General features: G+C 47.7%; 1 protein-coding gene across 1 annotated transcript in view; it reads right to left on the reverse strand.

Moving 5' to 3' along the window:
• Positions 1 to 1,235: 1,235 nt before the first annotated feature.
• Positions 1,236 to 22,101, reverse strand: part of ELOA (elongin A) — a 36,637-nt gene continuing 15,771 nt past the window's right edge. Inside the window, exons 5-11 of the mRNA XM_066639032.1 lie at positions 15,092 to 15,206; positions 13,153 to 13,308; positions 11,768 to 11,865; positions 9,874 to 10,054; positions 7,905 to 8,016; positions 5,888 to 6,045; positions 1,236 to 4,406 (exon numbers count right to left, since the gene is read on the reverse strand). Of these exons, the coding sequence (XP_066495129.1) occupies positions 4,345 to 4,406; positions 5,888 to 6,045; positions 7,905 to 8,016; positions 9,874 to 10,054; positions 11,768 to 11,865; positions 13,153 to 13,308; positions 15,092 to 15,206 (882 nt within the window). The 3' untranslated portion in view covers positions 1,236 to 4,344. The remainder of the gene's footprint in view (positions 4,407 to 5,887; positions 6,046 to 7,904; positions 8,017 to 9,873; positions 10,055 to 11,767; positions 11,866 to 13,152; positions 13,309 to 15,091; positions 15,207 to 22,101) is intronic.

The following is a 22,101-nucleotide window of genomic DNA, read 5'->3' on the forward strand; positions in this document are numbered from 1 at the left end:
TGTAGTGTTAGAAAAAGGTGTGTTCAGCTAATGCTGTTCAGAGCATTTTAACTGTGCAAGAAGGGGAAATCCTCAACCCAATGTAAGGCTGTACCTCCCTGAGCATTGCAGCTCACCGGGGAGCTGAACCTGGAATTCCTACATCAAAACACTCCCTTGCCAAGTGCAAGGGAGCAGCCCTCCCTGAGCTTCCCTGACCAACCACCTTGCTTTTCAGCCAGCTCTGGGCCCCACTTGCATCACAGAGAGCTGGTAACATTTTGAAGCCTATACTGCCAACCCTGGAAAAGTGAGGATTTTGACATGGAGAGAATTAAACATGGCACTTGCTTTAGCCAAGACCAAATGTGAAGCCTTTGTTTCTCTGCCCTGAATGAGACACCCCCTTTGCTCTCAGAAAGGTTTGCCCAAGAACTATCCCACCTCAAAGGAGGCTATCCCTGCACTTAACGATTCTGGCTGGAAGGAGGCAAATTGACACCCAGCAGGCAGAAGTCCAACAGGCAGTCTGATGTAATCTGGTTGCACATCTGCATGGCTGCATCATCCAATCATTCCTGATGCAAACACAAAGTAGAAAACCACATGCCCAGCTGAGGGCAGCTGGGAGAAAAACCAGGCCCAAGAAACAACTGCGTCAGAAATACAACAGGCAACTTCCTCTATAAACTGTGGGGTCACAGGAGCCTTAATTTATTCCTCATCATGGCACAGGATCACCACCTGATGGGCAGTTTAGAAATTAATGCCTTACGATCGTGGTTCTCACATATTTAGCACGGGGACCCACTTTTTTGAATGAGAATCTGTCAGGACCCACCGGAAGTGATGTCATGACCAGAAGTGACATTATCAAGCAGGAACATTTTTAACAATCCTAGGCTGCAATCCTACCCACACTTACCCAGGAGTAAGTCCCATTTACTCTCATTGTTAAAAGCATATACTGTACATAGTAGCTTGTTCAAAGTACAGATCTGTAAGATTTCCCCAGATGCAGTCACATACCAGGGTAGGATCAAGTCTGATATATTAAAAATAAAATATTGAAATGAATGGGAACCCAACTGAAATTGACTCACGACCCACCTAGTGGGTCCCGACCCACAGTTTGAGAAACACTGCTTTAAGAAGAGCAAGGACAGCCTAACAATGCAACCAACCAGCTGCTAATTTTGGAGAACAGGTTTTAAGAGGCGCACACGGGCAAGACACAAAAGCAACAGACAAGGGGGCAGAGTCCAGTGTTTGGCCTTTATTGAGACACAATTTTCGTCCTTTCATATAACTTATCTAGTTAAAATATTCATCTCCATAGTTACCACAAAAAAGTAACATAGAAAATTGTTATTTACAGTTTGGGACCAAAATACAAACATAATTCAGCATTACCTTTTCCTTGTGGTAAGCAAAATGGACACTTCAGTTTGGTTTCTTTGCATGTAGTGTAGCACTGAAGATTGCACCCATTTTAAAACGTGTTAAGACACTCAAAAGGAGAATCCAGAATCTGTTTCAGAGTAAAATTATTCTGAGTGCCACCATTAAAAAGGTTCAAAAATTCCTCCAAGCCAACTGATTTAGCATCCAGTTCAATTAAAAGAAAGTCATCCTCCAAACCAATGAGGGATGTATCGCATCTTCCCCACTGCTCTTCCCCACTGAGAAAAATATGTTCCAGTTTCACAGACTTTGAAGTCCCACTATTTGCTAACTTGGATGGGAAAAAGTTACCCAAACTAGTCCAAAATACTGACAAATGGCCAAATCATCAGATAAACATGACTCAATTTCAATGGCAACAATGCAGTAGATAGTATCAGCAGTGCAGTGAACAGCACCCAGATACGGATCTTGACCACAACGTGACAAGAGCAACACTTGGAAATTAAGGGGCAGGGAACTCCCATCTCCAGTGGAACAAGCCCACCCAGGTGCTATTTCTCTCTTTCTCAGTCAGGTAGATCTGAGATTGCATCATTCCTGCCCAGCCACCTCATGAGGTGCCATAGGTGGCACTGCAGAGCCTTCTCCCACACCTGTCTTGGTGCAGAACAAGAACATCACAGTGCCCAGTGAAAGGGGCTTCACGGCAGTGGAATGGTGCTGCTCTCTCAGATACTTCTTTGGCCGAGGCTGAGGGAAGTGGGGAGACTTGTCAGGGTTCCCTTCCTACTTGTGGCTAATGCAAGGGGCATTTTCCAGCCAGGGCATCCAAATTTAGCACTCCAGAGAATTTTGTGGATACAGACAACATTCTTTCCTAAATGGCTGAAACATGGTTGGAGAATTCTTACATCCCCTCCATCCCAATTCTAAAGGAGGGAGAACACACTAAGTACAATTGGCAGAAGATTATCTATATAATTAACTAAATTAATACAGTAAAATTAAATACAGCAAAGCAAAAAGGGCATGATCCCCCCCCCCCACCCAACAGCACAACACACCTTGAAATGCTACACGAGGTCATTAAAGCTTCTGGGGACTCGAATCAGCTCCAAACTGTGTGTGAGGGGAAAGAGACACACACATGCACACAGAGAGAGACACACCGAGAGCCCTGTTTTCAACACCACCGTAATTAAAATGTGGTTGAACGTCAAAGGATGCTGTTTATTTGATCAGACAGAGAACAACAAGAGGGTTTTCACGCCCTGCATGGCACGTGCTTCACAGCAAAGGAAGGTCCTGTAGTCCAGTCCCAAACATCAAGGAACTACCAGTTTGAGAAGTTAGTAGGGTTTTTCCAGCTGCTGCCGCCACCAGTACTGCCAGTTGTGTCCAGATGTAACTACAGAACATCCTTGCAGAACCAGAGGTTATAAGAGCAGGTTGGGAAAGACGTTCAGAGAATTGTTTTCTCTCCCCACCACCCTCATACCGGACAAGGACCAGGCTCCTTCATAAGCTTTTCCTAGTCAAAGTTCCTTCAACCTTGGTGTCCAGGAAACACACCACCCAGCCTGTCCCCAACAGATTCCATCCTTTCCCTATGCTCCTCACCAACAGGATAAGTAACATTTTGGCCCAGTGCCCCCTCCAGCATTAAAACAGTACTGCCCAAGAAAAGTAGTTCCTTCAAACTCCCTTCTGAAGGACAAAGCAGACACAACTCCCAACATGTGTTCTGCTGGCCTCTTCTTGGGCGAAACAATGCTCCAGGCACAGCTGCAGAAAAGAACCTGCATCTTTTGCCAAAGTTCCTACAAATCTAGAGTCAAAAGGAGTCTTTGACAGATTTCTGGGTGACAGAGACTTCACTGCCTTTCCACCAAGTGATTTGATGTGTGTAAAAAAAAAAAACCACCAAAAAAACCTCAAGTCATATTGTAAAACTCCACTGCAAGACTCCTGGTCTTCTTTGCAGGGAACTGCTGGAATTAAAGTGCCAGAAATAAGAACACAAAATCCTGGGGCCAGAAACTGAGAAGGGCAGGAGAATAAAAACATACAAGACATCAGTCTCCTGTTTTTAGTTAGTGTAAGGAAAAAAGATACCCAAAAACCCTTAAAACATCATTTCCTTGACTAGTCATTTTAAAAATAATTTGGTTTCCAGAAGCTTAAAACTCAAGTGAGTGCTTAAAATCCATCCGCGCAAAGTGAATTCCCCCTCTCCCGAGGCCTCCCCGTCCCCCAATTTTTGTGCTGTTTTTCCTATAAGTTTAAAAAGGAGAGGTTTTTCTTTTCCTGCCCTGCCCCTTAACCAGCCAAGCCACTGAAAGACAGAAGTACCCTCAATTGTTTCCCATGTCTACATAAGAAAGGCCAATAGACACATATCTGCATAAAAGTTTCAACAGTAGGAGGAAAGTTCAAAAACTGGAATTTAACCATCCAGGGGATTAGAGGGGAGACCTGACTGGGGGGTAGCAGCAAACTTCTGGCATGAGCTGGGGCTCCTGGATTCCAGAAGGGCTGTGAAAAGCAGTAACAGCTAGAATTGCAGCGCAGGTCATTCTTCCAGAAAGAATCGGCAAGAGGAGAGTTATCCAAGCTGGATACCAGGAGAGATTTGAATCCTCGTAGGGCGGCTGTGGAAAGGACACTGCAGCAGCGGGAGAAGTCTTCCTTTCTGTTCCACAGTTGAGAGGGAGAGAGAGTATCTCTGGACCTTCTTAGTTCAGCAAACACCAAGATTTCACATTTCAAAATGCTGGGTAAACAGGTCAGGTTACAGAGCCAAGGAAGGGGCCAGAGGGGTGTCTTGGACAATACTGTGCTGTTGGGTCAGATGTGGGGCTTGGGGGGTTCTTGGCCATCCCTACCCCTCCCTGTTTTCCTGTATGCATTGCTTCCGTCCAAGAGAAGAATATCTTTCTCACTCGCTCACGGGCACCTTTATCTCCGAGAAAACCTGTTTTTGAATGCTTTAATAGTCTTTGCCATCATGGGGGCAATTTCTGAAACAAAAGAAAAAAGAAGAAAAATTGACATATTGGACAGCATGTGTAGGAAGAGTATGTTGGCACTGGCAGGCTGAAAAAGAAACCAACAGTCGCGTGCCGAGTATTCCCTCTGCAGAAGATTGATCGGTAGTGGTGGACAAGCTATCTTTCAGGGAAGCTCGCTCACCATCAGTGATCTACACAGTGAATACAATAGGGGTGGCCAAACCACGGCTTTTGAGCCACATGCAGTTCTTTGACGTATAATGTGCAGCTCTTGGAAATAAGCTGGCTGAGCTTCTTTTTGCATCAATATAAAAAAGATAAACAACAAATCTGCAAGCTGTATGATTGTTTACAGCAGCCATTTTCAACCACTGTGCCATGGCACACTGGTGTGCCGTGGATGGTCTGCAGGTCTGCCATGGGAGTTTGGGGGAAGTTCATTTGTGAATAGGGCCATTGGGGGATGTAAGCCCCTGCTGTCAGTGTGGTGTGCCTTGTCAACTGTCCAAAAATTGATGGTGTGCCATGACAATTTTAGTGCCTTGTCAGTGTGCCATGAGGTGAAAGAGACTGAAAATCACTCATTTACAGGGTATAAATTGAGAGTTCACTGGATTAAAACATGTTTAATGTTTGTGGTGAATGAAAACCTTTAATAATGTAACTGCTTTTTAAATATTGTCTCTCAAACATCAGAAGTTTATCCTTTGTGGCTCTTATATTAAGCAAGTTTGGCCATCCCTGTAATATGATGAGCTTCCGGAAAACTCCAGGGCTTTTTAAAAGACAAAATGTATGACTCACTAGGCAACATTACTTCACAAGGACAGAGGGGCAGGCCCATGTCTTTCCTCCATCCTCTCCACGGATTTCCTCTTCATCTAAGTACCCAACAGCTCCAGTATCCATCCCAACCACATTCCCAATTCAGGCCTAGCATGTATTGGCAACCTTCAGTCTCGAAAGACTATGGTATCGCGCTCTGAAAGGTGGTTCTGGCACAGCGTCTAGTGTGGCTGAAAAGGCCAATCCGGGAGTGACAATCCCTTCCACACCGGGAGCAAGTGCAGTCTGTCCCTGGTCTGTCTCCCTGGCTATGGGCCTTCCTTCTTTGCCTCTTTGCCTCAGACTGTTGGCCAAGTGTCTCTTCCAACTGGGAAAGGCCATGCTGCACAGCCTGCCTCCAAGCGGGCCGCTCAGAGGCCAGGGTTTCCCACTTGTTGAAGTCCATCCCTAAGGCCTTCAGATCCCTCTTGCAGATGTCCTTGTATCGCAGCTGTGGTCTACCTGTAGGGCGCTTTCCTTGCACGAGTTCTCCATAGAGGAGATCCTTTGGGATCCGGCCATCATCCATTCTCACGACATGACCGAGCCAACGCAGGCGTCTCTGTTTCAGCAGTGAATACATGCTAGGGATGTTGCTAGGGATACATGCTAGGCCTAGCATGAAGTACCAAGGAAAGTGGTCTGATATTTGCAGCATCACTTACTCTTCACAGGGGGTCGCCGAGGGTCATAGCTGGCAGAGGAGCCACTGCTCACGGAGGGGCCAGAGTGGCTGCTGCTTGTACTCGGCCCATCATAGGACTGCTCCTCTTCTGCAGGAACAGAGCTGCTTTTTGCCGCTGCAAAGTATGCGGGTTTAATCCTGCAGGGAGATCAGGCACAAGTGATTGACTTCAGACTTTTTGCTACCTAAAGAAAGCCTTTGCCTGGCTCTCCCTCCTGTGTAGTTAGACAACAACTCACTACACTCGTGGGGTGAGGGGAAGCCCGAGGCACCTTTTCGCAAAGCAGAAAAGCTTTTAATCACAGAGCAGAGGAAATAAGAGTTAACGGCATTTTTTTAAAACAAACATTTTTTTTGGTTCTGCTGCACTGCTGTAACACTTTAATAAAATGGCCCAGGGAATGAAACAAACTGACCGCTTTGCTTTGAGATGTGAATGGTGCAAACACTTTCCAAGTGTCTTGACAACTCTGCAGTTCGGTATCTGTAGTCATCATAATGAAATGAGGGAGTTAGGACAGATGAGGAGCGGGGCAGATTATGGGAAACTTAAGCTTTATGTTGGCTTGTCTGTCTTTCAGTGGCTGCAATTTTTCAGCCAATGATAAACAAGGCTACTGGCTATGTGGTGTTACAGCTTCCCAGTATGCCAGTCCAAGATTGCCACCTTTCACAATTCTTTAAGCCAGTGGTTCCCAAAGTTTTTTCAGTTGCACACCCCTTGGAAAAAAGCCAAATAAAGATAACAAAACTATTTCGAAATGGGCTCTCTTTATTAAATTATCATCCAGTTCCTTCAGTGACTCATATGGCCCCAACAGCCAAAATTCTGAAGATTTCAACTTCACTGCAAGCCTGTGCTGCGGTCTTTCGACCGCTGCTTCCAGAGTTCTCAGCTCACTGGGATGGGAGGCTTGTCCTGTTCTCATGCCTTTAACATGAGCCATTTTCCATAGCATGGAGCTCAAGTGTCACCTGCTAACGTCTGCAAAGCAAGCTTGTGTGAAAGGCAGAACGCTGAAGAACCAACTGCTGAATTGAACTCAGAGGCCCATCTAACACGGCATTCAGTTTTCAGTGGGAGTCTGCTGGATGTTTCTGGGAACCTAATAAACAGGACCCACGGCAGTCATCTCTTCCCAGTAGTCCTAACTGGAATTCAGAGTTATTGCTTTTGAACCTGGAGATCATATTTAGTGGTCACAGAAAGACCACTCCTTCTCCATTAATTTGTCTGAACCCTTTTAAAAACTCATTCCATGATCTAGACCAGGGGTTGGCAACCTACTGCCCACTGGGGCCAGATCAGGTCCACCACCTAAAGTCATCCGGTTTGCGCAGAGTCTGGCTTGGGAGGTGAAGACTCCCACCCAAATTGCCACAAGTTTGACAGGGAATGACAGAACCATCTGCCCAGGCTCATGGAGTTGTCCTCCCAGCCGAGTTCTACACCTCCACTTCTGGGAGTTCAGCAACCCAGAAGTTCGGCAATGATGCTGCCAAATGTTTGGCCACTTTGCCCAAAAAGGTTGCCGGCCCCTGATTGGGACATTCAAATTTAACAAACCGATATAAATGGCAGGATATTAACAACTAAGGATTCTTTCAATCAGACCCTGGGAATGGGAGCCACAGTAGTGGGAACCCCCATCAGCCTCGTGGGTGGGCAAGCACTAAGCAATCCACCCTTCTTTTTTGGCATGTAGCCAGTCACGTCTACATAGCAGGGAGTTCACAGTCACCTCCCATCAAAAAAACACTAGATCAGGGTTTCTTCAAGGCTGTGCTATATAGCCCACAAAGTCTGCAAGATCCAGGGAACCGCACTTCCTCCCATTCTCCGAGTCCCCAGACTGCTGGGTTAAACAGCTGCCAGGAATAAAGTTAAATAGAAGCTTGTTCAAGTGATGGGCGATTGGGACAAGGCAGAGCAGGGCAGAGTACAGCCAGAGCTACTCCCTCTCCCAATATTTTACAAGACACAGTTTGAGACTCACTTTACTTTCTCTGAGACTGCAGCTCCTCCAGTCCCAAATTTTTCCTGTCTTCTCCGAACGTCCCGTGGCGGTTTTGCTGCCGAATGGACAAAAGCCATCTTGGCTACTCTGCCTGCAGAGAAAAGGATGGAGAAACTCAGGTTAGCAAAGCACCCTTTGGCTAGGAACCTGCTCAATGTCGCCTTCAAGAAAGGATGGCCTGCTCTCTCCCCCTCCCCCGTGTCATGTGGGCCATTTGCATCTTCGCCAAGGGAGACTCTTCCCTTTCCCCATTCACCTCCCCCCCCCGAGTTCCAGAAAGCCCCCCCAAGATAGTCCATGTTGGAGGCTGATACAGCCAACTGCACCTCAAGTGGTCACCATCAAACCGATGGCCACTTGGGTGGGACATCCATCCAGGACATGACTACCATCCCTTTATAAGCACCAAATATGAATGGAGTTCAGCAAATTCTCATCACTGCAACACTAGTGGGAGAAGTGGCATCCCTGCTTCCACAGAAGGAAGGACCCTATCTCAGGCAGACTTTGGCAATCCTATCCTCGTAAGGTTGCCAACTCTTCACCTGGTCATACTAGCTGTGCCTCACCTGCAAACACGAGCAGGCAATAAAGTTCCTCTCCATGCTGTGCTGAAGGCACAAGGCAGTTGTCCCAAGGCGACAGCACAATTTCCAAGAATGGATCAAGGCCTGGCCAAGCTCTGTCAGGCTGCCAGGTCCGATCCATTCCCAAGGCCCAGCGATGCCTCCCATTTGCCCACCAACTCTGCTGACCTGACCTGGTGCCTGGTTTCAACTTGGCCCCGCCCCCACTCCTCCTTCCCACTCCCTGTGTCATTTTTAAAAAGGGAAGGAGCAGAAGAGGAAGCAGGGAGAGGCTGTAGGCCAGCGGTTTTCAAACTCTAGGGGAGAGCTTGAACCACAGTAAGTCTTGGTGGGGGCAGGGGGAAGGCAGGGGCTGCAGGGGCTGGGATGCACTCACCAGTCCCTTCAGCAGCCTTCCAAGGGTGCGGGGAACCCTGTGCGAGTGACTGCGGGGCTCCCCAGCTCATCAAAAGTGAGAGTGGAGCGACTGCACTCCACTTCTGCAAAACCGGAAGTTTTGGGGGATCTTGCCCCTGCCTCCTTGCTGCTCCGGCCCCTTAAGGAGCCAGAGGCCAGGGCCTTCAGGCTGGGGTGACGCAACACCCCAGTTCGAAAACCACTGCTGTAGGCTCTGCCACTCTTTTCTTCCACACACTTCTTCTCCCCCTCTCTCATCTTTTTCCAAGGGCTGTAGGAGCAGAAAGAGAGAGTGAGGCAGCCGCAGATCAAGGACGTGATCTGAATGCACTCCCAGGGAAGGGAGATGGCTATAAAGCGCCTTCAGCGTCAGGCCTACCTACACTGGAGACAAACAGAATCTTTCAGTTCCACACAATTAGTCCAGTGGTTCCCAAACATTTTAGCATAGCCACTGACTTTGCCTTCCACGGCGAGTCATGACACAATGCTCCTTGTACTGCCACAAAGCATAACTGAGAGCCTGTGGGGGCCACTTACAGGCTGGGCCCACAAAGTACTCCATGGAAGCAACTTCCGGTTGTGCTGGCAAGTCACAACCAACAGCCTGCGAAATGCTGCACTAGCCTCACTGGGGCTAGCCACTTCTTAAACTGGTCTGGCGCATTTTTAACACCAACCTCACACGCAGAAATTCCATCGCATTTTAATCCCACTCTTGCTTCAGTGAACTCAAGGCTGTGTACGCAGCTCTCCCACGCGCACCTGTATTATCCTCCCAACAAGCCTGTGAGGTCAGCTTGGCTTACAGGCAATGACTGCCTGAAAACCACCCAGTAAATATCACGTGGCTGAATAGGGCTCCCACCACAATGAAGCAAAGAAATATGCACCACTCCCATCATTTCCAGCTGCATTTCTGCAAGCTGTGCTACTGTTAAGTGAGCAGGATCAGGACATCTTACCTTTGGGCTTATTGGCATGAGCTGAGCGGATGTTCTGGGTCAGCATAAGCAGGCGCTGCTCTCGGGCATCATGCAGGCGCAGGTACATCTCCCTCCAGGACTCAAATTCCTCCGGCTTCTCTTTTTTGAAGTCACGGATGCAGTGATTGTGCCACAGGTCATCTGTGTCCTCTATTAAAACCTGGAGACCCAGAGCAAGAGAGTGAGCCCAGCACCCAGGCACACCAGGAAAGCTAGTGGGGGGAAATGGCTGGGGGGAGGGGGAGGCAAACATTCCACACGTTCAGAAATCTGCCAAGGTACAGCCGAAGCAGGTCTCTGACTCCCTGGTGTCCTTGGGTGGCAGGGAGGTGTTCCAGGGACCCAGAGCCTCCTGCTGACCTCAGGCACTATAGAAACACCATATGAAAAGGAAGGTTAAAGCCTTTGACACATCTGAAGGGCAGACCCAGGGTTCTGGAATAGGAATCTTGATAGGTACAGCCAAAGTTGGTCTCCCACCCCCTGGCCTGGAGCCTACTCCCTGGTAGCCTATCTCAAATGGTTGGCAACCTTCAGTCTCGAAAGACTATGGTATAAGCCTACAGCACCCGGTATTCCCAGGCGGTCTCCCATCCAAGTACTAACCAGGCCTGACCCTGCTTAGCTTCCGAGATAATGGTATAAGCCTACAGCACCCGGTATTCCCAGGCGGTCTCCCATCCACGTACTAACCAGGCCTGAACCTGCTTAGCTTCCGAGATCATGGTATAAGCCTACAGCACCCGGTATTCCCAGGTGGTCTCCCATCCAAGTACTAACCAGGCCTGACCCTGCTTAGCTTCCAAGATCAGACAAGATCAGGCATGTGCAGGGTAACAGTTGCCTATCTCAAAACTTGCTAAATTAAGAAATTGCAGCTAATAAAAAGTTTCTAGCTCTTATGAGTGTGGAAAAAACATGGGAACCAGTCCCAAGGTAAACACCTTTCATTTTCTGAACAGTCAAAAATATCCCAAATTCAATGGAAAATTTCATTATGCAAAGACACTTGCTTTAGTCACAGATTAGGGATTTTCTGAACCAACACATTCCAAAATGCGCCACCCTATCAGTCTTAAAGAAGGCAGTGGTTAACCACCAAAGGATGGTGGGAGCAACTATCCTCACTGAGGGAAACCAAGAGCTGTGCACACCCCACACTTCCTCTTGATAGCAGTCATACCAGCAGCCATTTTGCCACTGAAACAGAAACTGCTGTCTGTTCTGAGCCTCTGCATTCATCTGAGGTGATGACTTGTGTCACCTGCTATCAAGGGAGAATGTCTGTTTTGTTCCCTTGGGGCAGGAGAAATTAAGGGGTTGGTCAGCATGTTTTTCTTTCTACAGAGCATCTCTGTCTCTTTTCACCTCCACTTATTCCCCTGAGGCTCACCAGCGACAGCTGGTGACCAACATGTGCTATGCAAGCCAGGACTTGACTGCCAGCCAAGCACCAACCCAGCAACCAGTCTATCCCTGCTCTAGGGGGCCTTTACCTAGCAGTGACTGACAATAACCAAGAGAGATTCAGGAATGCCCAAAGTGTTTCCTCTCTTGCAGGAAACAGAGAGAGAAAGGCATCAGTGCTGGAACGTTGGATAGGATTGGGTCCTTAACGTGTTTATGGCAGAGGGGAGGCTTGGCCTCCTGGTTGGCAGTTCTACACTCCCAGGGCCTGCTCAGACAGCAGCCTTTCATTTGGGCAACAGGCTCACAACACGTGGTGGCAGAAGGGCTGGAAGTCAGACCCCGTCCAACCGGGATCCGTCCAACCGGGACAGATGAGGCAGCAACACAATCATGATTGCAGTAGGAAAGTAATGAGGAGGACAGACACCAACAAGCCTTGGCCAAGCAGGCCTGCAACACTCACGTGATTACAGTCCTCGATGCGGTATAATTGCTCAGGGGTGCAGCGCTCCAAGACAGGCTTCAAGACAGAGAAGGGGACACCACCCACTTCGTAGATTGCTGAGAGGGGAGAAAGCAATCCTCTTAAATTTCTCGCCCTCCAAGCCACAACTCCCCATAAAGTAACAAGGCTTTTGCAGACTGCAACCCAAGCGGTGGGCAGAATGTCAACCACAAAGTCCGAGGCAACCACAGGCTGACTTCCAGTCGTCAAGGAAGACATCCCCACACCTTTGCATTTCAGCCCACCTGCGGCTCGGTCACTCGTTGGGGACCCTGCATTTCATCCTCTCTTCCAAAGTTTTAAGTTGGTCTTCTCCTTTTTCCACACTCAAGGCAGCCACTTCTCATGCCAGAAGTGCCAACAAGGCAACGGGATCAGTCCCTTGCTTGGGCAGCTCAGCAATGAGGCCAGCTGAACTGGCAGCTCTGAGAAGCAGGCTCGGGAGACAGCAAAGTGGCACAAGCGCTGCACCCCACTCCTGGCCCACTGCCTCAAAGAGCACGTGAGAAGAAGCTGAGGGGGGACTGATCTCCTTCTGAAGTGTCACTGCAAAAGACTGTGGAACCAAAAAAGTTGCTTCCAGCACTTCTTTTCCCCCAGTGCTCTCCTTCCATGGAGCATTTACAAACTGGATCCCTGCCCCCTCCTCTTCCTAGAACTGCTGCTGGTTGTAACTAGTTGGGTGTTGGCAGGGAGGATGTAGGGAGCAAAGAGGTCTTGTTCCCAGCCTGGTGAGTCCAGAACCAGGTGAACAGTGAGGCACTTCCATTGGGAGGTGGGGTGGCAGATCAGATGAGGCTGCTCCTGATCCTTTGAATGCAGAACGAGGGAGCTGCTCTGCCCCTCTCAACAACAAGTCTCCTTTGCCTGGCATTGGTCATTGCCCAGGTACTGAGCTGGGGAGAGGGAAATTGGACAGCAGCATGACAGTAGCCCTCACGGATGGGCTGTCCTGTTTGGCTGTGCCCAGGAAGGGGTGAGACTTCACCATCTCTAAGGATTCTCTCAGTAAGGCGCAGGGCAACAGTGCATTACAAAGCAGACACAGAACTCCCAACATCACCCTGGTCTAATGTCAGTGCAGGAACAAGGCATTTACCAGGAAGATGCTAAAGGCTGTGGGGTGCTCACCTCTTCCCCACCTAACGAGTCTTCCTTTCGCACCCTCCCTTCCTGAGCTGGGTTTTCTCCCAGTTTGCTCCAAGCTCAGAAATAAACTGAGATGTAAACATGGGGAGCCAGAAACAGTGTCAAAGCCTCAGAGCAGCAGCAGAGTAGAGGTGGTCAGCTGATAAAAGCCACTGGAACACCCCTTCCTAGTGGAGTTTGCACCCAGTACTCACAGTCAATATTGTTGCTGAGAACTCTGATGCACTGTTCGTAGAGGGACATCATGTTAGGGAGATAGGCAGTTTTGGAGCCCGAATACACCTGCATCTTGGAATTCAGCCTGCGTCCTGTAAAGCCAGACTCATCCTCCTCTGTGGGGGAGGACAGCGCTACGAGAGGAGAGAGAAAGAAAATGCATCACTGTCAATTCTCAGGATCTAGCACAGATCAAGAAGGATAAAACAAAAGGCCCAGAGACGAGTCACTGGGTGGTCAGGCCTTGGAATTATCTCAATGAATCAGACCAAAGACCCATTCAGTCCAGCATGCTGCCTGCAAAAGTATGCAACCAGATGACCCAGAAAGCTGTTTGCCCCTGCCCTAGGGAGTTAAAGGTAGACTGCTGTTGAGCATGGAGGTTCCACCATGGCTAAAGGCTGCTGATAGACCCCACCATCCATGAATTTCTCCAAACCAATGTTTTTAAAAAGCCGTTACCAACATCATCATCTGGTGGCAATGGACTGTGCAGTCCAATTATACACTGAGCAAAGGAGATCTTCATAGCAAAATGAGAAACAGGGAGCTTTGGAATGATGTCTCTATGAGACACACAAGCATCACGGGGGGGGGGGGGGGAAGAAGCCTCCCATTCTCTATGGAGCAGACTGCTTGGGGAAACCCCAATAGCTGTGGGACAAAATGACACACAAACTGAACCACTTGTCAGGAAAAATCAATGCTGGTGTTTCAGAATAAGCCAGCCAGAGATCAGGAAGAGATACTGAAGCGTATTCAGTGGTGTGAGAGAGAAGCATGAGCCACGAGAATTCCTAACTGCCCAATAATTAAATAGTTTACTCTTCTGTTCAAAAACCATACAGGCTGGTATCCAGGGTGCTCGAAAGGTAGACCTTTCCCCCCACAAACTGAGTTGGACACCAAGATCACCAAGTGAAGCCCGGGCCGCAGCAGCTCATGGTCTGCCATGAGCCTGAACTTCCTGGGATCAGCGTGATTTTGGCGGTGAGGTTGGTCTTCAGGGGAGGTCATCCAGGTGGCGATCGCTTCAGGAACTTGGGGGAGCAAACCGAGGCCTTTCCGAGATAGCAATACCGTCTCCGAAGGACAGTGTTACAGGGTTGCTTTAGGCTGCTCTCCTAATTGGGCAGCTATGGGACAATTTGTGCTTTGATTTGTTGGTTATGAATGGCATTGCTAAGGCCAATGCTAAGATCACTTCCGCCGGGCAGGAAGTGGGTGCCTGCAAATAGAAAGTAGTACAACACTTCACAGAGGAGCAAGTTGTGAGGCTGATCGAATTGCCTGCCTTGAGTGCTAGGCCAGGGGAGGCAACCACTGCCTTGCACTCTGTAGCCACCCATCACCTTCCCCAGCCCAGTGCCTGCCCAGCCACCGCCATCTTTTCATCCACTTCTCTTAGAAAGCGAGCAAAAAGATGGGGCTGCAGGGCTTCACTTCCTCACCAGCACCCCCACCAAGAACCGCAGCTATAGAGCTAGCAGAGAAGGAAGCAACCGCCTTGGCAATTATTGCTCAGGACATTCCTTGGGAAGATGATCAGTTTCATATATCCTCTTCCACCCAGGCTTACTCTCAACAGGTCAGCATGGGGAGGACCTTCCCCCTTCTTCCCCCCAATAATGGCTAGTTTCAAAGACACCCCAATGGGAAAGGAGGCAAGGAAGAGGCGGAGGCAGGGGTGGGGGAGGAATCACCCATACTGCAGTATGCAAGGAGGGGAAGCAGAATCGACCTCAGTTTCAGTCTTAAGCCATGGCCTGCAAAGGAAGACATTCATAATCTGCACCAGACGTGTGCCACACACCAGGGTTTGACTCCTAGCATCACCTCTCAACCCCCCCCCCCCACACACACACACACAAGGATTCTTTCCAATGGATTCCACTCCATTCATGGCCCAGAAGTTACCTTTCCTCTTTGGCTGGCTGAGGGGGATTGACTCAAGCGAAGGAAGTGGGCGGTAGTTGGCCTGGATCGGGGGCAGGGGGATGTCGGGGAGTGTTGGCACCACATCAATGGGAATCTGGAGGAGGGTGGAAAAGAGCATGTATCAGTCAAGCACGCTTGCAAACTCCATCCGGAAGTTACTCACCTGCCTTCCTAGACCAGTGGCGTCACTAGGGTTCGTGTCACCCGATGCGGGATGCCAGCGCGTCACCCCCACATGCAGTGGGCGGGGCAACACCCCAGGTGGTGGGCGTGGTGATGTGCCATCACTCCGCCCCCACTGGTCCTTTGGCTGTACCTTCTGATAGAACAAAGACAGAACATATTCTGCATGAAAATTACACATTGATTGATATATAACATGATGGTATTATTCTTCCAAATTATGATTTTAGTGATTTTGGTCACTAGTGGTGTCACACACACCCTCCCCAGCTTGTCAACTTACTAACACTTATTGCGGCAGTTCTCAAACTTTTAGCACTGGTACCCACTTTTTAAAATGACAATCTGTCCAAGACCCACCAGAAGTGATGTCATGGTGGAAGTGACATCATCAGGTAAATTAAAATAAATAAGTACAAATAATTAAACAAATAATTAAATAAGTATAAGCCAGCCATGTTCCACCAAGCAAATTTCCTCTGTAGCCTGTAGCAATAACACCCCCCTCCAAAACCAGTAAGGTTTTCAGCCCCACCCAGTGCCCAGTTCAATTTAAGAACTTCTGCTTATACCAGATCACTGTCAGGATCCACCTGGTCAGCTGAAGCCTCTGTTTTGATCCTTTTGGGGGGGGGGAGGCTGCCCTCTGGAGCACTTGTTTAGCTCCAGGTGCATAGGATCAGGACCATTCTGGTAGCCTTGCACTCTCCTTCACCTGATCTTCCACACCAGCCAAGGCACATTTGCTTACACGCGAGTAAACGCGACCGTGAGGCTTCGTTTCGCTTTCCATAGGGTTCAATACATTGATCTGCTTGGAAGGAGGGACTTCCTTCTCAGGAGTTTTTGGGGGCTGCATTCATTGGATCAGGACCATTCTGGTTTTGTTGGATTCCTCTCAGCCTGCCCTTTCAGATGGACTAAGGCAAGTTAGCCTAATTGCGAGTAAACACGTGATATGGCTCACTTTAACTTTCCATAGGGCTCCATGCAATTTTTGTTCTCCTGTTTTTTGGCTATACCTTTTGATAGAAAGGAGATATTTCACTCTGGTTTTATGCATTGCATTCCACTCGAAATTCCGCATCGAAAGGTATATAATATGATGGGGTTACTCCTAACCACTGTGATTTTAGTGTGTGTCCCAGTGCACGTCACCCCCCGTGAGCGTCACCTGGTGCGGCCCGCACCCCCCTAACAACGCCACTGTCCTAGACATACCCCCATCATGCATGACCTAGGAAAGAGAGAAAAAAAGTCTCTCTTCCAACTAGCACCAGTTTTCTGGCCTCCTTGTCTGGAAGAAGTTCTTACTCATCATAGGCAATTAGGCAAGTGGCCACTTTCAAGTCTGGAAGAAGGGAGCCACACAGCAACAGTTGATGCTCACATAGACTATACCTCATCCACCTACAGGAGGGAACTGGATCACTGCCTCAAATTCATTCTGCAAGCCATGGCATTCTGGGGAAAACTGCAGGGGCTGTAGCAGAATGGGACCATTTGCAGATAATTCCTGTCCTAAAATGCAGGCAGCTAGCAAGTACCAGGGATTAGGATGACAGTTCTTTCTACTTGCAACACCACCTAGGACGGAAGGCTGATACAGTGGACTCACTGTGGAGCAGAGGTGACCAACCTTTCAACTGTAGGGCTCCTGAATCTTTAACAGTGATGTAGAAGAGCAAATTTCAACAGGTTCAGCTTCTCATCTCAAAGTATGAAGCCCAGAGTTGTTTAAAGGTGACTTCTAGTTTTCAGCAAAAACTGGAAGTTGCCTTTAAACGAATCCAGAGCCACAGCTGTATGCCGCCTCTTGGGGCTTCAGAAGAGTCTCCACACCAATCTGAGCTCAGCTCTAGCCAAGTTTGAGAAGGGCCAAAAACCATGGGTTTTTGAATACCTGTGGTTTTCCTTATCTGGGGGGGTTTTAGAAACAGAGCCCCCACAGATAATGAGGGCCACCTGTATTACAAATTTAAATGCTTTTCTGTGGAGGGGGGGTTATATGTGATCCACGACAATTCCAATTTTTGCCTCCGTGGTCCATGGTCTTCTAAAGGTTGGGAACCACTAATCTATAGCAGTTTTTCTCAAACTGTGCATCGGGACCCACTAGGTGGGTTGCAAGCCAATTTCAGGTGCGTCCCCATTTGTTTCAATATATTAGACTTGATGCTACCGTGGCATGTGATTGCATTTGGGAAAATGTTACAGATCTGTACTTCTAACAGGCTACTCTGTATACGCTTTTGAACAATGATAGTAAATGGGGCACTCCTGGGTAAGTGTGGGAAGGACTGCAGCCTAGGATTGTTAAAAAATTTCCTGCTTGATGATGTCCCCTCCAGTCATGACATCACTACTGGGGTTCCTGACAGATTATCACTCCAAAAAGTGGGTTCTGGTGCTAAAAGTTTGAGAACCACTGAACTATAGAAACCAAGTGGAATACAAATGGAATAAATCAATAAATACTGCACTTGGAGATGCAGCAAACACATTTTTAACAAATAAGTTAGTATTATGTGCCTAATTTCACTTGCAAAGAAAGAAGCCATGAGTCTGGAATGAAGCAATAATGTTAGGTGTGCTATAGGATCTGATGGAGTGGAACAGATGAGAGGGGGTCCAAGTCACAGTAATTCAGGGGTGTCCAATATCTCAGACAAAAAAAATATAAGCTTCACATAAAGGTGGGTTTTAGAAAAAGAAACTAGCGTAACAAGTAGCAAAGGGAGGCAGATGGAATCTCAAGGGCCCTCACAGCCCAGGTACCCAGCAGTGTGGAAAGGGCACACACACAAGAACCACTGTTCTACACCACCTCCCTGCCCCACACCACAATATTGTGGTCACACTATCTGCACATGAAAGAACTTTTCCATTCCACAACAGAGGTAAAACAAGAATCCACAATTGCACTTCATGTCTACAGCATTCTTCCAGGATGAAGTGTTAATGTACTCTTTTCATTTATTAAAACCAGTCTTCTCAGAGTACAGAATATATCCCAGGTACTAAACCACAACTTCTTAATGAGCAACTGTTCTCACTGTTCTCATAACATAATGAGTCCCTCTGGATCAGACCAGGAGCCCATCTAGTCCAGCTTCCTGCATCTCACAGTGGCCCACCAGATGCCTCCAGGAGCACTCAAGAAACCAAGATACCCATATCCTGTTGCCACTCTTTGCACTTGGAATATTTGGGATGCAGAACTCACAGAAGCCCCCATTACATTTCCATTTCAATGCCTAGAAGATGGGCCAAGCATCCCATGAATTTATTCAAAGATTCATGTTGGAAGCATAATGATCACAAAGCAGGTTTCTTTCTTACTTGGTGGAGCTATCCCACTAGTTGAGAAATATTAGAAAGAAATTATTAACTGGGTATGATCACCTTTGAGTGCAATTCTTTGGTTTGATCCAGAGATCATTTGATTGGCAAACCTGCAATTAGTTAGCAAAGAAGTGCATGTTTGTTCAGAAGCAAATTCCACTCTGTTCAGCTGGGCTTGTCCCCAGGCAAGCAAGGAAGCACGCACAGGGCTGTAGCCTGACTTCTAAACAGCAGGAGCAGTGTGGCTTCCACTGCATCCTGGAGGGGGGTTTTGACCAATGGAAGTCTCCTCAGGGTAAGGGGATTGGATTGGTTTGTCTGTCTTATTGATTAGTCATTAACAATTTGGCTGTAGGAAAATTTTGGAAGCAGAAGAAAATGCCACCAAAATGTCCAGGGACTAATGAATACGTGCAGTGAAATCACTAGGGTTTGCGTCACCTGGTGCGGGATGCCAGCGCATCACCACCCCCCCCATGCAGTGGGCTGCGCAATACCCCAGGTGGTGGGCATGGTGATGTACCATCACTCCGCTCCCACTGGTTTTTTGGCTGTCCCTTTTGATAGAACAAAGATAGAACACATTCTGCATGAAAATTACACATTGATTGATATATAACATGATGGTATTATTCTTCCAAATTATGATTTTAGTGATTTTGGTCACTAGTGGTGTCACCCCCCCCAAGGGTGTCAACTTATTAACACCTTATTGGAGCAGTTCTCAAACGTTTAGCACTGGGACCCACTTTTTAGAATGACAGTTTGTTCAAGACCCACCAGAAGTGATGACATGGTGAAAGTGACATCATCAGGCAAATTAAAATAAATAAGTATAACTAATTAAAGTAAAACAAATAATTAAATAAGCAGAAGCCAGCCCTGTTCCACCAAGTGAATTTCCTCTGTAGCCTGCCTGCAATAACACCCCCTTCAAAACCAGTAAGGTTTTCAGCCCTACCCAGTACCCAGTTCAATTTAAGAACTTATGTTTATATCAGATCACTGTCAGGATCCACCTGGCTCTGCAAGTCTCAAAAAAGTTCACCTGATCAGCTGAAGCCTGTTTTGATCCTTTGGGGGAGGCTGCCTTCTGGAACACTTGTTTAGCTCCAGGTGCATAGGATCAGGACCATTCTGGTAGCCTTGCACTCTCCTTCACCTGAACTTCCACACCAGCCAAGGCACGTTTGCTTACATGCCAGTAAATGTGACCGTGAGGCTTAGTTTCACTTTCCATGGGGCTCAATACATTCATCTGCTTGGAGGGAAGGACTTCCTTCTCAGGAGTTTTTGGGGGCTGCATTCATTGGATCAGGACCATTCTGGTGTCAATGGATTCCTCTCAGCCTGCCCTTTCCAACGGACTAAGGCAAGTTTGCCTACTCATGAGTAAACACAAATTTACTCATGAGTTTACTCATGAGTAAACTCAAAATTCCACATCCAAAGGTATATAATATGATGGGGTTACTCCTAACCACTGCGATTTTAGCGTGTCACACCCCCCCCAGTGCGTGTCACCTCCCTGAGCACATCATCCGGTGCGGACCATACCCCCCGCACCCACCTAGCGACACCACTGAATACGTGGGACGTAAAAACCAGAACGAAAACATCATGCATAGTTTAATATTAACATTGGGATTAAGAGATGGAAATGAACTGAAGGAATGGGGAAAAGGCGTCATTTTTCCTTGCTGGGGCAATATTTTGAATTTCCATCTCACAAAACACTATGTGTACAGGGAGTTAGTTTGTGTCACGCCGTCAGGTGTACTGTCTTATCTGTTTATTTACTTTATTAAAAGAAGGATACTGTATATCTGGCATTATCACTGAAGTCATGCCAAAAACAGCATCTTCTTCCAGGCTCACCAAGAGTAACCTTTCCTAAAACACTACCCTGCTGCAGATGTCACCCATCACACCACCAGTTCACTCTTGTTGTCTACTTTACCACAAGACAGTAGTCCTCAGCCAGACACACACCCCAGCCCCACACTATTCCATCATCAATTCATCCTCTACCCAAATTTAAAAGACACACAGGGTAAATTGCAGGTGGATAAATGGAAACCGGGTGGGGAAGAGGCTCTGGAGGTCTAAGCCCTGTCCTCAGGAACATTCCAACAGAGAGTACAAGACCCCTGCATGCCAACATGGGTTGATTTAAAAAACAGTCTCCTCTGCCTTTTACTATCACTGTTTCCAGGTCTGCTAACCAGTGAAGACCAACAATAAAACCAGTTTATATGACAACACAATCAAAAGATGTAAAGTGCTTCATAAACTTTTTTGTGGGAAGGGAGTACATAAATATTTTTATTAATAAAATGGGGGGGGTGCATTCACATTTCAAATTCTCAGTGAAGTAAATGTAGGTTTGCTCCAAGAAATGTAAAAAAAAAAAAACCCTGATGAAAAGACCTTCTCACAAATAGGGGCACAGTGGGATAAGTTCTGCTCTGCAAGCCTCATGAAAACAATGATGAAGCTCAGTAACATGCAGCTCCTTGTTGCTTCAAGACTGTTTGCACAGGTTACCTCCCACTGTGGTACACCTGGAACTGCCACCTACACACCTGAGACTACCACATACTATATTACTTAAACTTTTGTCTAGCATTTTCCAAGTGTGCAAAATACTTATTTTGATGTACTCCTTACAACCCCATAAGGCGAGCAGATATCATTATTCCCATATTGCAGATGGGAACAACAGAGGCTGAGAGAATGCAACCTGTCCAAGACCGCCTAGTAAGAATTAATGGCAGAGGTCACAGTCGAATTGGGGCGGTCCAGAAAAAGTATGCTTTTTCCCTTTAGATCAGGGGTGTCCAAACATTTTGGCAGGAGGGCCACATCATTTCTCTGACACTGTGTCGGGGGCCGGGGAAAAAAGAATTAATTTACATTTCAAATTTGAATAAATTTACCTAAATGAATATATTAGTGATGGAAACTATATGAATGAATGAAGGTCTTGCAGTAGTTCAAGGCCTATAAAAGACCTTACACAAAGCAAGGCCAGCCTTTTCTTTGCTGCCACTGCTGCATCACAGATGTGAAACAGCAAGTAGTGGAGGGAGCTCTCAACCCACAGCTTAGGTGGAAGGTTGAACAGTCGTCCTCATGCTGAAAGCAGTTGCGTTGGGCCAGCACGGGCTCCAGCAAGTCTCTGGAGGGCCAGAGGCTCATTGGAGACTGGGGGCTCCCCGCGGGCCTGATTGGGAGCCCCCGAGGGCCGCAAGTGGCCCCTGGGCCGGGGTTTGGGCACCCCTGCTTTAGATAATGCACACTTTGTTACAGAAGGCATCCACCCTAGAAGACACATTCCCCTTCTCTCTCACATAGGAGGGAATACCTCTTCTAAGACGATATGTGCTACCTGCAGCTTTTGGAAGTACCTTGTATTACAAACAACATCTGAAAAAACAGATCTGGGGACTGATCAGGGG

This window comes from Tiliqua scincoides, chromosome 10 (assembly GCF_035046505.1).
Source record: "Tiliqua scincoides isolate rTilSci1 chromosome 10, rTilSci1.hap2, whole genome shotgun sequence".
Lineage (NCBI taxonomy): Eukaryota > Metazoa > Chordata > Lepidosauria > Squamata > Scincidae > Tiliqua > Tiliqua scincoides.